Below are 17,968 nucleotides of genomic sequence, written 5' to 3'. Positions count from 1 at the left end.
TTTAATGAATATGTAGCCTTAGTATACAATCCTTCAAAATGCTTCTCTATGGCAGAAAATAATCAATCAATCTATTCCCTCTCCACTCTCACCACAAACCCCATAAGTAATTGAAAGAAGTAATTGAAAGAAAAGGGCCCTTTGAAAAAAAAAAAAAGCTGTGTCATATTTTACTAATAAAACTATAAAGTCGGGATCCTTTTGCGCACTTACTCAGCAAAATCATCAATCACTTTGTTGAAGGTAGGAGACAAACTAGTGTTGATGGCTGAATTTCATAGCTGATTACGCTTTATTATTAGTCAGAGATGCACAAAGGAAAGCAGTCATATTCAAGATGGGTGCACTGCAGACAATTATGACACAAATGTACAACTCATATTTACATGGCATGATCTTCCCTATTCAATGGTTTCAATTCCAAGTACAAATCTGGTCATTTACTATAGGGTGCCTTTCATTAAATTAACTATAACTCAATAATAAGTGAATTGAGCGATAGAGAATGGGTGTTCATTATACTATTTTCTCTAATCTTTGGGTAAGCTTGAAACCTTTTTATTGAATTTATTGTGGTAACATTGGTTAATAAAACTATATAGATTTTAGGGGTACACTCTATAATACAACATCTGTATATTATGCTATGTGAAACTTTACATAATAAAAATTACAAAAAAAAAACCAAAATGAAACAAAACCTCAAGCCCCTCACTAAACCGAAATGACAAAATTGCTTGGCTGCGGTGTTCTGGGATGTAATGTATGAAAACAGCTTTAGAAGTAACCCACACATCTGAGTTACTTCATTTATAAAGCATTTTAATAAAACAAAGACCATACTTTTGAATAGATGTCCTACTGTTAGGCAGACACCTACTTTGCTTTTTTTAACATCTATCACATTTATCTTTTAGGCACAATACTATTTTATTGTGTTTTACAGAGCAACTATTGTGGAATGTTCTAACTCAAATACCCTTCCTCTAAGGTATAAAAAGACCTGTATAGCAGCTTTTTTAAATAGAAAAATCAAAATTGGATCTTCAGAAATTACGATTCTGCCTCATTTTTAATGACATCTCAAAAAATTCAAAAGAAAGCATTATTTTTGCAAAGGAGTAGTATGGGTTATGTATCCAGCACGTGACTTCTTGTTCGGTACCTGTGATGTTATCTCAGTCTTCTTAACTACAAAATAAACAGTGAAATGCCTATCTCACAGGTCCTTAGGATGATCAAAGTGATTATAAGTATTTTGAAACAGAAAGTGTGAAAGATTACAACAGGTCTCTCTCTTCCCCACTCCAGGAACTCCCTATACGGACACGCCCTTGCCCCTCCCCCCCCAGTACGGCACCAACAGTAAAGAGATCATAACCACCCTCAGAAAGGTGATGAGGAACCCCTGCTGCCAAGTAATATTAAATGTTAGGGAGGGGAAAATGATTCCTCATCTGTAAAGATAAAAAACTGGAAAATGAATTCAAAGAATTCATTTTGTGCTAATTATTGCAAATTTTTATCTTTAAAAAGAACCTTCCAAGTTTTAAAAACACATACATATATATGGTTTACTTTTACTGTTAGGTAAATGCTTTTTTAAAAAAAGAAAAAAGCTAATTTACTCTTTTAGATAAATATCTAAAAACAAAACTTAGTGGTTAATTGGGCTTTAAAGACATTGAAACATACACCATGGGTTAGAATTCATATTTTACTGCAGAATCAATACTTGCCTTCAAAACACATACAATTAAATATGAAAGGTCAAAGGTACAACTTAACTGATTGATTTGGGATTATTTTAACTCAGGCCAATAAATATAATAAAAAGAATCCTTAAACTCAATGGCTAAAGTACAGTAAATCCTCATTTAATGTTGCTGACAGGTTCTTCAACTTTAAGCAAAACAATGTGTAACAAAACCAAATGTACCATAGGCTAGATAGTTGATACAAAAAAGAGCTAAGTTCCTATGGCATCTCATCAACATTATAACAAAACAATGTTAAATAAAATGATGTTAATTGAAGACCTGCTATAATGAGGTACATTAGTTAAATCAACAATAATTGTGAAGAGAGGAATTAGAAACAGTAAAACTCTGATATCTTAAAAAATAATGTATACTTCTATTAGTATCTGTATTTGAATATAAATTCATTTATAGAGTGAGAAGATATAAAACAATCTATTTATAAAAATGCACAGATAATAGTCCTCCTTCCTCTCACATTGAAGTATGAGAATTTTTTCCTTTATACCTAAAATTAGAACAATTGCTTAATGAGTAAAATCATTTTGGTTTAAATGTGAATTACTCATACCACTAATCTATGGCTCTAAAGAGTTACCATGATGCATTTACTTAAAATAAAGCATTTCAAAAACACAGGAATTACCCAGGCAAGTCTTAAGAACTAGAAAACTCAAGAATAGGATTTTACAACTTTTAGACACACTGAAACATTTTAAATGATCTTCAAGATATTTTTTATAACGTAAATTGACTTTTCATAGAAAATAAGTCTATGGTCCTTTTTTTTGTTTGTTTTTCCCTTAATATAAGAAATAGCCATATCCATTTCTTGTCATCTACTTAACGCTCTTTACAATTAAATACTTCCTCTCTTTGCTCCTGGTGACTGTCAGATCTTACCTTCTGCCTCAAAGGGAGCAGGCACGTTCATCAACAGAGCCAAGTCTGCAACATTTTCTCCTACCTAGCTTCCAAAGCAGCTGGCAGTTCGTTAATCTGTCTGACAACTGGCTTACTGAGGGATAGTGTGTGTGCTCTGACTTATATTTATTCACTGTTGTTACAAGAAGAAATTTCCCAATAGGAATCAAACCCCAAGGGGAAAAAAAAAATCCAAAAGAAAAACAGTAACGACACTTAGAATAGGATCTAACAGTTTGTTTCAGTAAGATTGTTCTCTTAGCTTGTCAGTATGATGCAAATCACGCTTGGGAGGAGAGGAAATTTAAGAAACACATTATTTCCCTTCTTTATCCATTGTTCTAAAGCTCTCTCTAAGGTTCCTGAAAAGATTAAACCACAATTCTAAGAGCTTTTTATCTGTATTTCAAATAATCTAAAGAACAGGATTCATTCCTCTTAAAGTTTCCCATATTTACAATGTAGCTATGGTTGACCATATATTCTTTTTTTGAAAACAAAATATTCCACTATTCTGCAACCACCAATGCGTGTAATCTTGTATCTCAAAGAACTGTTCAATGTTACTTTCTTTTCATTAAGAACATTTTGCCAGCAGAGGGAGCAAAAAAAGCCCAGTCTATCACTAAATGTTAACTCGTGGCCAAAGACCATCTATCTAGCACTTTACAGACGCTTTAAAGACCTTATATGTGTATGGCATCAATATTTTTTTTTAAACTACATCTTAGAATTCAGGAATCTAGAAATTACAAGGCAGCATAAGAGAGTGTCTTCTCATCTGAGTCACAGATATTAGATTTACAAAAGTCTTAACATAATCTGTTTAAATTCTCATACTCTGCTATTGTATTAAAACAAAACAAAAATTGTCATATCTGATTGTCACTGAGGGCCCTGAATGGAAGGTAAGCAGTTAGACTTCAATTATGAGTGCTAGGACAAGTTTTGATCACAACAAAGTCAAAAAAGAAACCAAACAATGGAATGAAACAAAAATAAATTTTAATTATAGAAGTCATTTTCTGAATTATAATTAATATATTAGGAATTAAAGAGTAAAATATAAAAATGTATAAAAAATGAAGAAGCTTACCAAAAAAATATTTCAAATGGCTGCTCCAGCCCTTTCAGTTTCATTTTTTAGTTGGAATAAAAGTATTAAAAGATACAGTAAAAGACCTCGAAGAGGTAAAAAGCTATGTCAACAACTGAAATTTTGCAATTGGTAAAAAGTCTTTGCTAATGAGAGATACACAACTCACCTAAGAGGGCATTTATGGAAAGACTCAATTATCCCATTTTTCAATTCCCTAATATAATGACATAATTCTAATACTACTGTGAACTCTAAGTAAAATTATTCTGTAATAAACTTTTAAAAGAAAAATTGCACATTTATAGCCACAACTCTTCAGCAGTACATATATGCCTCACTTTCCCCCTTTGTAAAAGGAGACCACCACTGACTGCCTCCCACTTCAAGGGCCTAGGGCAGACCTTGCTGCAAGGTGGACCAGGTGCTTGATTAAACTTCAGTTTTCTGCCACAAGCTATATAGCTCCAACTCCTAAATATCAGCTCCTATGATTCAAGAGCAGGGTTACAGGAACCTAATCAAAATCATTATTTTTATCTTATCCAATTCAAAATTTATGTAAACTAGCCAGGTAAGAGAAAAGTAAGCAAACCTTGCTGAGCTTACAGAAATCCTATTCAGCAACCTCTACAACCTTCTTCCTGGGGTTCCCTATCCCCTCTTCACCTCTTCAAGTACCTACCTTTCTGTTCTTTCCAGTCCCATACAGAAACCTATCCTCAAAGCCTCCTTCACAGTTGCCCTTTCCACTGAGATACATTAATAAAGGCTCGCCCAAAGGCACATAACCACTTGGGTGCAGAGACAGAACTCAAACCTGTTTGACTTCAAAGCCTGTGTTTTTAACTATTAAGCAATATTGACTTGAATATGAATATTCTCTCAGGACTTTCTCAGGGCATCAAAATCTAAACTGAGAGACAGGGGATTCAAGTCCAAGTACTGTAATGGAAATGGATGACAGAGGGTGTAGAGCTAATAAACTGTACCATGACCTTGACTTCACCTAATCGTGGCACTTTTTTCCCTAACTTATCATTTGAAACAGGTCTTAGTAATGTTGTACCTACCTCTTCCATTTCAAAGGAGTCCTTCTGTTGTACCATTATATTTCTGATGGATGGGATCGTCAGCGGTGCACATGGCTCTTTTTCAGCTGTGGACATAGGGACAGTTTTCACCTCACTGCTGTTTTCCAGTTCACTGAGGCTGGCCTTGTTGAAACCACTACCTTCGTCAGATTCCCTAATTCCAGATTCCTCACCCAGTTTATCATGGCTTTGTGATTCTTTACTTTGTTCTCTTTCAGTTTCTTGGTTAAAATTACTGTTTGCATCATCAGAAAGTCTATCAATGTCCGCATTTTCCACAATAGATGATGGACTAATTGATACTTCTTCTTTAACTGTAGCCAACATATAAGATGAATCCTTCTTCTTTACAATTTTTTGAGACTTTTGATCATTTTTACTGCCACTTTCTTCATTCACTGAAACATTCAGAATCTTTCCTTTTTCAATTGCTGAGGAAGGAGTACTGCCTTCTCCCTTCTCTGTTTTATCAACACATAAATTTAGTTTTGATAGTGTTTTCATTAAGCGATTTGCAGTGTTACTTCGGGTTAAAGGTGGAGGTGAGTCTGTCTCCTTACTAGAGGCTACTGAGGCCATGCTTCCAATTCTCTGCAGGGGTGTCCCAGAGACTTGGGAATATAAAGAAGAAAATGCATTGGCCACTGTAGTAAGCACTTCAATTTGACGAAAACGGCCTACAAAAAAAAAAAAAAAAAAAAAAAAAGTTCATTAAATACATATATTTAGCCATTACTATTGTTCAGAAGTCCAAAAATTGCACTTAGATCATAAAGATTATGAAATCAACTTTTCCTCCCCCTTACTGAACACCTGAAACTTCTCTACATTTACTGTGGAGACTATTTTTTATTCTAAGCGCTAGAATTTATGGTTTTAAAAATCAGAAAGAAGTACAAAGCATAGTAACACTGAATAAAATAGAAAGGATTAGGTACTGATCTACAGCTGTGATTCTGTTTTTAGGTCTTAAACTCCACTAAGTCTCTTCCAAATGTTCTCCTAATAAAGTATACACAAGTATATATTTTATATTTAATTCAGGAGCAGGGTAGATTTATAGATCTCTTAAAGATAGTCCATGGACTAACTAAAGATCCTGTTTTCAGAACCTCTGGTCAACAGAGAAAAATAAGCAAAGATATGACTAAAAATTACCAAATTAGCCATGCTATTTTGCAAGTGTCACTCTGTAAGGTAACAAGTCAAGAATTTGGGACAATAGGTAAATTAATAATTATAAAATTTTCAAATAGGTAAAATAACTATTATGATAACTTCAATAATTAAATCTGTACTATTCTTAGAAATTAGTAAGGCTTTATAAAAATAAGACCACCTTGATGTGGATGCTATAATTTTTAAAATAATATGCTAACATTTAAAAAACGTACTTGTTAAAGCATAATTTGGGTTTTCTACTTCCATCCGTTGCATTTGAGCACTCAAAAATACTTTAATATCTATTCCTCTGGCAAATGATGATGAACTGAAAAATCTGGGCGGAATTTTAGAAGCAATATCTGGTTCATCTCGTCCAAATCCAAGATTATAAAGAATTTCTTCAGGATCTTCCTCATAAAGTTCCAACAATTCGGAAACACTACAAAAAGGGGAAAAAAAGGAACACCAAAATATAGAGTTAGTTTATAAATCCACATTACATTATAAATTCATATTACTGCTTCCTTATGATGAAATATTTTTGTACAGCTTTAAACCATTATTTATTACAGTATCTTTCTACACTGTGTACTAAATGTGATAAATAACCCTTAAAAAATGTCTATTCTCTCAGGCTTGTTAGTATTGGAAAGAAGAGCCAACCCCTAAGAACATACTCAGTAAGAGATTCTCTGAGTGATTCCTCACCTTATTTTTTTTGTCATTTTAAGAGAGTCCCAGTAAAGCAGCTAAAACAATTAGAGGAAAGACGGGGGAGAATAAGAAAGAAAAAGATCAAAGAAGAAAGGAAAAGGGAAACACATTAGGAAGCTGGCAGAACTTTGGTACCAAATGAAATTCTGTAGAACTTGAGCTTTTCCGCTGTCTTTGAATGCCCCAGAAGAGGCAATGCAGGTAACAACCTGATCTCAGGAAAGGGAGGGAGGAGCTTCCTTTCAATTTTTCCCTAATCACTTCCACTCCGGAAGAAGGAGGAGTAAGGTGAATGTGGGTTACGCAAAGGTAACTTCTCCCGCTAATTCCACTGGAAATTGAATACTGATCATTCTTTCTCTCACACCACTGATAATCCAAGCTGAGACTCGCTGAGAAAAATAGGACTGTTAGAGGTAGAACTTGAACAGAAGAAAATTTCTATTTGTTTCAGAGAAAATGCTCGGATTCTAATATAATAATTTGGGTAACTGGTTCCAGAGGTACGTGTATTTGCTTATTTTCATATATATTTTAAAGAGCTTTGGTTTAGTACGAAGAAAAAAATCTATGCCTAAATATCAAGCTTTAAATTAGAAAGGTTTATTCTGATTTTATGTCAGATTTACTCAAGACCCTATCAGAATGAAGAATTCTGGAAGCAGAAGTCACTCCACTATGGAGTTCCTCTTTCGATAGGGCTCAAAATATTTATTAATGAATTCCAATAGCACTATAAACGTATTTGTTGCTTTTTATTTAATATTTATTTTTTAAAAAGCAGCTCCTGTCAGTCATGCGGAACCATGAAGCACTTTGGGTTCCTTTTGATTTCATACTATTAAGCCAAATCCAAGTTTGAAAGTAGCAAGACTAGGTCATCTACAACACAATGTAATTATAGCATAATTGCATAATAAGTTACCTTGAGACTGTCCCACTACTTTTCCCCGATCCAGTGGAATTCATACTTCTCCCTTTTTGATGAAACTGTAGTCTTCTCTCTTTGGCCAAGATATTACTGCTGTAAACAAAATTAGATTATAAAAAACCTTATTTTCCTAGCTGTCCTTCGCTTTTTTTAAAAGGAAGAAAAGAAACACAGTTACATACCAGTTTTCAATTTGAGCATCAGTTTCATGAAGTTGGTTGGCTATAGGTAAAAAGAATACATGTGGAGTACAACTGTTAGTAGGACAGTAACTACTATGATACAGTCTTCAAGAAAGCAAAGCAAATTAGCCACAATATTACTGCTAAATGCCTACTATGCCACATTCTTGTCTTCACTCATTAAATCTGAATCATTAAAAGCAATGTACAGATTGGTAAGAACAAAACCAGTAGCTTTGGGTGTTTTTGTTTTTGTGAGTCAGCAGTGTAAAACTACTCCCAATGAATGTTTAAAATAAAAAGACATATAATCAATTAAACTTCTTTAACAGCTTAGAAATAAGTGGTAAGAAGATATACAGCACATGTAGTATATGTGGTTCTAATTATTAAATTTCAAAGCTGTTAATAAAGAATATCTGGAAAGCAAAAACATGGTTCAGCATTAAGTATAACTATAGTATGCATCAATTTCTAACAATTTTTTTTTAAGGCTAGAGATTCACTCTAGTTACAACCACTTTTTAATGCATATACTTGAAAAATTTATACTCATTTCAACATAAGTTTTCTTTTAAAAATTGCTTTTCAAGTTGATCCCAGACTTACAAGCTCTAAACAGATAAACATCATTAATGTTATGTTTAGAGGAAGTTAGTATACTTCATTTAACTTTTTTAGACAAACATGAAGAATGAAATTAATTTAAAACACCTATTTCAGCACACCAGATTTTTTTATTTCTGATCTGCAAAGCCATGATAATTTCTATGCCTCCTTGTACATCAACCAGAGAGATCCCTAACACAAAGCAACTCAATAAATATTTACTGAAGGAATAAAAATAGTTGCGAAATAATTTTCAGTAAAACAACATGATAACTCTACTCTTCTCTTCGACATCCTTTTAGGATATGGTTTCTTATAAAATCATTCAATATGGACGAACAGGCAGAGCCCAGAGGATTTTAGAACAGTGAAAACATGCTATATGATATGATAATGGTGGTTACATGTAATTATACATTTGTTCAAACCCATAGAATGCAAAAGACCAAGAAGAAATCCTAATGTAACTATGCACTTGGGAAATTACGATGCTTCATTGTAAGTTCATCAATTCTAACAAACGCACCACTGTGGCGGGGGATATTGGTAATGGGGGAAGATACACATAAGGGGACAGGAAGTGCATGGGAAATCTCTGTAACTTTCTTTCAATTTTTTTGTGAACCTAAAATTGCTCTAAAAAAATAAAGTCTTAAAAAATAACTCCATATTGTGAAGAAACTACTAAGACATATGTCTAAGTGTTATTTATAATACTGAAATACATTTAAAAATGGGTTGACAACATGTTCAACTGTACTAATTGGAAAGCAATAAGCTAAACCTCCTTATAATAAAGTTTATTCCTTGAAAGCATATTAACAGTGATAATAAAAACTAATATAGTCTAGATATTTCAATATTTATTGGAAGATTCTAAATCATACAGATTTAAAACAGCAAGAATATTAAAGATCAAGAATATTAAATTCAGCAGATAAATTCACTATTGATCAAATACAATTTGAAAAAAATTAATAAAATCATTAATTTTTTAAATAAAAAGCATACTGTATTAATAACCCAGCTATACGGCTACCAATAATCTTATTAAAGTACCAGAGAGATAATAAAATAATAAAATCTTAATTTTATGTTGTGGAAAGCTTTATTATGAACCCACAGCAAGTTTATATAATCTGTGAAAATTTACATATAGCACAATATACTTTTAAAATGCTAATGAAGTCTGGAATAGACATAAGCATAATTATTACTAATGGCATTCTAGTAACTCTATTTTGTCTTTTCCCTTTAATCTCCTAGAAATCTGAAAGGAGGAAGAGAGAGACAGGAGACACCTGAATACATGCTGCAGCTGTAAGTCTGACACAGGCTACCTCACACTAAAACTAAGCTTCAATTTAGTTTTCTCATGTATAAATATTTAAGTTTCCTTCCTTCTGCGGGACAATTCTTCCCTTAGTTATATCACCATTGTTTGCCTCCAAACGGTTCCTTTAAGCGTTTATGTCCAAGGAAGACACAATGACATTGCACATGGTTTTTCAGAGACATTCCTGTATTATCCAATAGGGTCTGACTAGATTATTAACATATAAAAGGTCCTATAAAATCTGTCTGAGCCATTTTCAAGACCTTTAAGTTTAGTTATGAAGATTGTAAACTTGAAAGTGATCAACTTTCTTTTTTTTTAAATTTTATAACTATATGAAAATACAGCTCTTCCAAACATACCTTCAGCTCCCAGAGACAAATCATCTTCAAAACTCCCTCCATTTCTCACAAGCACACCTGAAAGGAACATTAGAAGATTCATCCTGGTGTTCTGTTCTTCCTGACCCCCATGTAAAATCATTGTCTTAGTAAACCAAACTAACAAAACAAAATATAAGGTACATAAAGTGGTTCAAACCTGAATGCCCTCAGAAATTATTCTGATTATACAATTTCATCATAAAGAAACAATTTGCAGGTACTGTTCTTAGAAGCTAATCTACTAAGGCCATTTAAACTTCGAAGATGTTCAAACAGATAACATATCTTGCCCAAGAATTTCATGGAAAACCAGATCCTGGAGCAATTATTCCTTTCACTCCACTTTCAGGAGCTCAAGCTAGATTTTCCTGATACTGTAAATGTTTCTTATACGCCTTGCCACTACCTGCATATTCTTGTACTTTGAACTTCAGAATTCTGTCTTGCGCAGGTGGTAAATTTCAGGTGTGGCACTTTCAGTTAAAGTAAGCGAAGAAATGCAGCACCAAAGCTGATCTAGTTTACACAATATATATTTTCCTTATGGTCCCATATTTTTATATTTAATTAGTCTTTATAATATCTTTATCTGGACAATAAAAATATGAGTTTCACATTGTAAAAAGGTTTGGTAATTGGCTTAAACTCACCACTGTTTTAAAGTTTATTGACAAGATTTCTCCCTTTTGGCTTTCATCACAAAAGAATGCATTTTAAACATGAACATTGCTTTTATAATTCATATACATACACACTTTCACTCAGAGGACAAAGGAAGCAGGACACTCATAAAAAAGATATGGAAAAGCAACTTTTTCTTACCCTTGAGTGTACTACTGCTTTGCTCATCCAGTGAGGCTCCCAAAGGGGTACTGAAACCACATAAACACATAAACCTTAGTCTTAAAAACTGTTTGGAGAGCTGTCAGGGCACAATCTAACACTTAAAGGGTTAGAGCAAAACAAGCTTCTAATCACAGTGTTACTCTCCTCCCAAACACACAAGGAATGCAAGCGGATTACATAAGTAATATGCTACTAACTAAGCAAATACCTATGTCAAGTCAGTTTACCAGGAATGATTTAATCACACATCTGAACTGCCAGCAATTAAGAGCAAGAATGACAATTACAAATGATAGGAACTGGCAGTTTCTTTACAAGAACAGAAAAAGAGAGTGATAACAGGAATTAAGAAAATGTCTGCTTCCCTCAACCCTCTCCCTAGAAACAGGAAACAATTAAAAGAAGGCAAATCTTTATCTCAAAAAATGGAAGTCTGACTCTAGTTAGAAATAAGATTCAACAGTTTTCTGAAACCTTATCTGTTAAGTCTATCACCAGCATTTTGGAGCACCACTTGGTAACGCCCCTACCCCAACTACTATCTTTTTTTATATAAATGGAGAAGCTGGATTTATTTTCTGCTTTTAAACTAAAGAGTTTATATAGTATTCACTTAACTCTGAAAATTACTAAAAAGTCAGCTTGAGAATATATCTAAAGAACTAGCCATTACTAAAATCTATTCTCATTCTTGTAGTTCACAGATAACTCTGAAATCTTTTTAAGGCAAAAATATTTTCACTTCTTTCTCAAAACTGTGTTAAAAGAAACATTATTTTAAAAGTTCTTTCATAACAATTTATCTGTTAAAAAAATCTATCAGACATAGGATCAACATAAAATATCAGTTTCAAATTAAATGTTACTGAAATGCCAATTAAATGTTGACTTTCCACAAATTTACATGCAATGGTAGTTCTTTCAAAATTAGTGCTTCTTTAGTAAAATTAGTACTATCATAAAGATATTAATAAAACAACTGACTTAAGTTTTTGCATGTATTTTAATAAAACTCTAATTCATGCCACTAAAAGTCATTCTCCTCGATGGCTACTTTCTTAGGACAAAACACTGTATTATTCCTTGTGCAGATGTATCCACTGGTATGTGCACTAACATCAAGTGGCAAATAAGCAGAATATTACTGGCATTCTCCTTCCAACAGAAGTCTCTCTTATAACTGCTCTCTTCCAAATTCTATCAAAAACTCTGTCCCTTCTTATATGTTAATTCAAGCAAATTATTTCCACTTAGCAAAAAAACAAACAAGAAACAGTTATTATAATAAAGCTTCCCCTTAAGGAAAGACAGCATGATATCTTTACTCAGGATATTGATAGCAATAAGAAAACAACCAATCCAGGAAAAATGCTGTCTTTAGATCATTAGAATATAATGTACAAAGTATATAGATGCTAAATTATTACAGAAAAAAATTACAGTTGCATATATCCTAGAAGTCAAATCTGTGATAATAAAGTCAACATTAAAAAACTTGCTTAGTTTTCCCAATTACAAAGGAATGCCACTTCTGTACAGAACAGGTGCAAATGTAGGGAACAAAAAGGAAACCTTTCAGGGAGAGAGCAGCAGATTATAGAATTTGCCTACAAAAATCAAGATTAGCAACAAAACTTCTGGAATTTTCACACATGATATGTCCTGGTGAATACTAGCATTGGTCTACTGCATTTATCTTAAAAGATGCACTTATTTGCTATCTACTTGAAACAATCAAGGAGATCTACTTGATACTTAATATAATCTCTTATACAACCTTAATTCCTTTACATCATAAAGTAAACATAATATGACGCTTTCCTTGCTCTTAAACATTGTTTGTGCATCTTTAGAGAGAAGATTCATGTATTTCATCATATCTCACAGTCTATGAAACTTCCAATAAAGGCTAAGAAGTTCTGTAATTAAGTGTTCAGGAAGGCTCCAGGCAATTCATCAAAACAGGACATCAACAGAGTAGCGGCCATTATTTTATCTGTCTTTAGGAAAGAAAAATAAACTGGTACATATGAGAATCACTTCTCCCTCCTTCAGTCTGTTACTTGAACAAAAGATTAAGAAAAGCCCAAAATGACATGGCAAAAACTATGTGCAGACACAAACATTTTAAACCAAGTTAAAAAGCAGCGTTCTTCATATGAGATTTCTAAGTAGCAAATAAATTGGAAAAAAATAAAATGTGAAGCAAGCACATTTTATTGTGGTAAGATTTACTTGCAATATGATTCAGCTTCTCTGTACTTTATCAAACATGTTTGTACCAGTTGCCAAAGCATGTAATTAAACAGATTTATGCAGTCTGAATGCCTTCAAAGCTCTATTTCCCTTCTGTGAATTCCAGCGCCATCTGACAAATGTATTTTCAAGAATTACAAGAACAAATTTAGTTTTAATAGCTCTCCAAACAGAATTAAGGCACACACAAAAAATTAAAGCCCAGTTAGTATACTGTAGTTAAGTAAACCCATCTAAAACACATTTGAAAGGGAAATGATTGGAAGCCAGATGTTCAGATGTCAAAACAAAATCACAATGAAATATTGTATGAAATGTGAAAATCCTTTCGAAAACAAGGCAGGTAGAAGAGCATGGCATGATTATCTGTTTTAGGTATGCGATCTCTGATGCAAACCAACATCACGCACCGGGGCTCCAGTCCTAACAACTGGAAAGGTAACATGGTCCCCAAATAATCCGCGGTCTCAGTACTTCCATTTCCAATCGCTTAAAGGGGAAGCAATTCGCAGGCTCCCGCTCCGGTTCATAGCTTACAATGGCCATGGGACCCAGAGGGACCCACTAGGCTCGGGCATCCCATCTACGTGGGTCTCCCGCCAGGACGCCAGCGGCGCCAGCGAGGACTCACCGGCAGTCCTTGAGCCATATCGCGATCTTCTCGTTGGGCACGTTTCCTGCGGGACAGAGGAAGGGGACAGGTCGTTACGGACACCAGGAGGGCTCCCACGGTGGGGTAAACATGGACATTTTCACATAGGAAAAGCTACTGGGGGCAAAATGCAGGCTGGGCAATGTGTCTTAGGGGCCATACGGAGAGAAACCAGACGGCACTGGGGTGTCTATGTGGACGCTGGAGACGCCTTGCAAAGCTCGCGTGTTTAAAAGGTCGGAGGCGTCTCCTCTCTTCTCTTCTCGCCCAGGAGGATCTGAGGATCTTGGAGTCGCCCGGAGGCGCACGAGACTCCCCCCGCCGTCCAGCCCGCATTTCTCCGAGTCCCCCGCCCGCAGCAGCCCGCAGGGGTGCACAGACCTTTCCCCGCAGCAGCTGGCAGCTTCGCCTCCGGGAGTTCCTCCTCGTCGTCCTCGTCGTCGTCTTCGTCCTCGTCCTGCGTCGTTGCTTCTGTGGACAGGTCCTCCGTCTCCGACGCTTGCCAGGACCCGCGGCACTTGGCCCAGGCCTTCCTCCTGTGACTCGCCACTTGCCACTCTAGTTCCTCCTCCACCTCCACCGACGCCACCGGGGACCGGTCCATGGCCACACCGGGGGCTCCGCTGCCCCAGCCAGAGCCTGCGCGAGACCAGGCGGCGGCGGAGACCCCCGCCCCTGTGGTCAGCGCCTGGCCAGGCTGGGGTCCCCCGGCAGCGGGCGCCGGAGGAGGAGGAGAAGGAGGAGGAGGAGGAGGGGATGGGAGGGAGGGAGGGAAGGAAGGGGAGGGAGGAGGCGGAGGGCCGGCGCTTCACATGAAGCCGGCTGGGCGCTGGAGCGCAAGTGGCCCGAACGAGAGCGGCTGGGAGCCGAGCACCCGCCGGCCAACGCTCCCAGGTCCCCGCCCCCCGGCCCCTGTCTCCCGCCTCTCGCCTCCGCCTCCCGCCTCCGCCTCCCGCCCTACGCGCCTGGGGCCTGGCAGCCGCCGCGCCTCTGCGCGCCCCTCCCTCAGCAGCGTCCCACGCCCCCTTCCGGCTGGGGGTGCGCGGGGCGGGGCGCAGCGGGCGCCGTGGCTTCTGTGTCGTGGGACCCACGGTTGTGAGGAGTGGGCGAGATTTGTTTGCTAGTTTATTTGTTAGTAGTGTTTTCTTCCTCTCGAGTTCTATACGCCAAAGCAAAATGTGGACAGGCCAGGTCTCACTAAAGGGACTTTTCAGCACGTCAAAACAAGTGTCTGCTTGCTGAATACGTAGTATTCGAGGAGTCCAAAGAATTGTGTTCAAGAAATTGTGGAAAAAGATGAAAGAAAAGAGGCGCGTCCTCGTCTTTTCAAAATGCCGAAACTGGGAAGGACTGCTTTATGGAGTGCTGCATTCATGTTTAAGAAAGTTATTTATGATGGTTGTGTTATGTATGCAAATGATTTGAGAAAAAATTTAATCTGGAAATTCCACATGGCAGTTTCACATGGAGAGATAAAGAAAAATAGAGCAAAGGCATAGTTGGGAAAGTGTGCTTGGACTTTGAAGCAACAAGATGCTGCAAGAAACAAATGCTTGAAGATGCAGAACTATTTTTCAAATGAGTTTGAGCATTCTCTTTTGTTATTGTTTTAAAACGTTTTTTATAGGTAGACTATAAAATCCTATTCAAAATCATACACGAACTACTATTTACTAGTAGCTATAAAATTATAGCCGAAGTCTCCAAACTAACTTTCCAGAACCATCATTCTGGGCCTTATGTAGTCTGTGAAATATTAAGGGATCTAAAACTGTTTTTTTCATCTTAATTGGTTTGAAATTTCACTCTTTGAGTTTTAAAGATTTTTCAGCCTTCAAGAGTCCTATAGCAAAAGCAGCTGACAGTGTAATGGCCCTTCAAAATAGCCAGTCTGTAGAAAGGTAAGGCGAGAGTGAGGGAAGAGGCACTCAAAGGTTTTGGTCAACAGCCACAGAGGACAAGGTGTACTGTTTTCAGTTTCATTCAGGGCCCTGGGAGAACCCACCCAACTCAGCTGCTGCTCCCAGCTTCAACTGCATCATTTCCACAGTCTGTTGCTGACTCTTACCGCCTCAATTCTCAATTCACTCCCGTTCTTTCTGCCCCAGCACCTTCATGACCTTCAAGATCCCGCTAAGCGAGAACATTGCCTCCACTACATCTTTCACTACTCCCAGTCACATCTCTCCCACAACTTCCTGTTAGGCAATTGAATGTCTATATCATTTATTTAGGGATTGAATTGTACAGTAAATAATACGACTAGCCTGTGAGGGTATATTTGACTTCCCAGCCAAATTGTAAACTGTGTGAGAGTAAAGATCATTTCTCAGAGTTCTTCCTACATCTCTTGTATTTTTAGTACAGTGCCAGTCCCACAAGAAACAGTTCTTTTGAAGTAAATTTTCTATTCTTTATGTTCTTCAGAATGGACAGTAAAATGGATAAAATATTTGCCTCATGTTGTTTAAGACCTATTATCTTTTATTTAGTTTTGTTATTGTTTACACTTTCAGACAACAAAGAATTGTTGAAAAAGCAAAATTAAACCATATTTTATATTTAAAAATGAAACCACCAGAGTCAAATAATCAAAGAAAAAAATGCCGATAGGTAATAGCAATTGTTGAATCTCCAATAGCACCATCGTATGTTTTCTTCTACATGGTGATTTTTAATGCAATATGTTAAGCACAAAAGTAATAGAGAAGAAAATCCTTGAAAGAGCAAGCAATTTTAAAAAGTAGGAAGTTATAATTGTATTCTCAGCTTTACATTTTTAAAAAATACCCAAGGTGTCTCATTTATTCAATAATGAATGCCATACCAGAGTCTAGCCGTTTGCTTCTTCAAGGGTTTTTTTTTCCATACAACTACCATATTAAAGACCAACTGCAAATTCGCATTGCAGAAGCTCTGCATAAAAAATAATGTCTAAGTCACTAATGCTTACAAGATGGAGAAAGAAACAAATTTATATTACATGTGGATAATTCCATCCAGCCTGATGTAGTGGAAACAGTAGGGTCTTTGCTGTCAGACTGAAGCTTGAAATCTGTTTCTGTCTCTCTCTAATTGTGTGGCCTAGGCCAAGACAGCCGATATCTCCAGTCATCACATTCCTCATCTGTGAAATAGCAATTGTGATGACTACTTTCCCAAGGTGATGTGAGGAGCACATGGAATGAAGTAGGTATTCAGTATAGCTATTGGAATTATGATATTGCAAAAGGCAAAAATCAATTTCATATGGGGAAATTATTCTTATACTAGTACATGGCATGTATCTTCATGCTTATGCAGCTGAATTTTTTAAATGCCATAAATTCAGACTAGAACAGAAAACATACTCTGGTTAAATTAGGCAGTTTTAAATGGAAAAGCTTATACCAAAAGTGAAATATTATGCTCAGTCCAATTACTTTAGTTGTTTCTTGCTTTTCCATATTTTAACACGTAACTCAAAATTACAAAAGAAGATTTGCTGTTAGGTAAGCTAAAGCATTTTGGTTCTAGTTATGATATTTCTTTAATAATATTAACAGAATCAAAATTTTATTTTGTGCATCAAAATTTTAATTCCGAATCTGATCAGAAGTGGTAGCAATGCAGTTTACCAAATTCTCACCGTTGATTAAGACAAAGGGGAGCTAGAAAGTGTATAAGAAATAGAATACCCAGATTAAACAAACAGAGCAGCATCTTATATTTCAATCAAATTACCTGGAGAAAAAAATTCTATATAAAATAAGCTTGGATAACACTACATGTTATATCCTCATCTCCACCTACCACAACCCAGTCATAATGAATGTCAAAGGCTTCAGAAGTCCTCAAGATTTACTTAAAAAAAGAGAAAGGTTTAACTTCTTTTACTCACTATTTCTAAAATGCATTTCAACATGAAATCTTTTGGGTATCTCAATATAACTATTAACATTCTCAAGGATAACAGTGGAATCATTTGTCACAGGATAAAAGAGAATGAAAAGAATGTGTTATTCAGCAAGTGAATTATTCA

At 36.0% G+C, this 17,968-nt stretch overlaps 1 protein-coding gene across 3 annotated transcripts in view; it reads right to left on the bottom strand.

Annotated features, from left to right (window-relative positions):
- Positions 1 to 14,722, bottom strand: part of ITPRID2 (ITPR interacting domain containing 2) — a 35,297-nt gene extending 20,575 nt beyond the window's left edge. Inside the window, exons 1-8 of one of the 3 annotated variants that reach the window (XM_090281338.1) lie at positions 14,329 to 14,722; positions 13,927 to 13,972; positions 11,016 to 11,065; positions 10,173 to 10,229; positions 7,866 to 7,905; positions 7,678 to 7,776; positions 6,269 to 6,477; positions 4,854 to 5,551 (exon numbers count right to left, since the gene is read on the bottom strand). In XM_090281338.1, the coding sequence (XP_090137464.1) occupies positions 4,854 to 5,551; positions 6,269 to 6,477; positions 7,678 to 7,776; positions 7,866 to 7,905; positions 10,173 to 10,229; positions 11,016 to 11,065; positions 13,927 to 13,972; positions 14,329 to 14,551 (1,422 nt within the window). In that variant the 5' untranslated portion in view covers positions 14,552 to 14,722. The remainder of the gene's footprint in view (positions 1 to 4,853; positions 5,552 to 6,268; positions 6,478 to 7,677; positions 7,777 to 7,865; positions 7,906 to 10,172; positions 10,230 to 11,015; positions 11,066 to 13,926; positions 13,973 to 14,328) is intronic. The other 2 variants (XM_090281317.1, XM_090281328.1) reach the window with 2 other exon arrangements.
- Between the last annotated feature and the right edge of the window lie 3,246 nt (positions 14,723 to 17,968).

This window comes from Furipterus horrens, unplaced genomic scaffold (genome assembly GCF_987537825.1).
Source record: "Furipterus horrens unplaced genomic scaffold, mFurHor1.1.pri manual_scaffold_1, whole genome shotgun sequence".
In the NCBI taxonomy this organism is placed as follows: Eukaryota; Metazoa; Chordata; class Mammalia; order Chiroptera; family Furipteridae; genus Furipterus; species Furipterus horrens.
The sequence above is the reverse complement of the archived record's forward strand: the minus strand, read 5'-3'. Positions and strand labels throughout refer to the sequence as shown.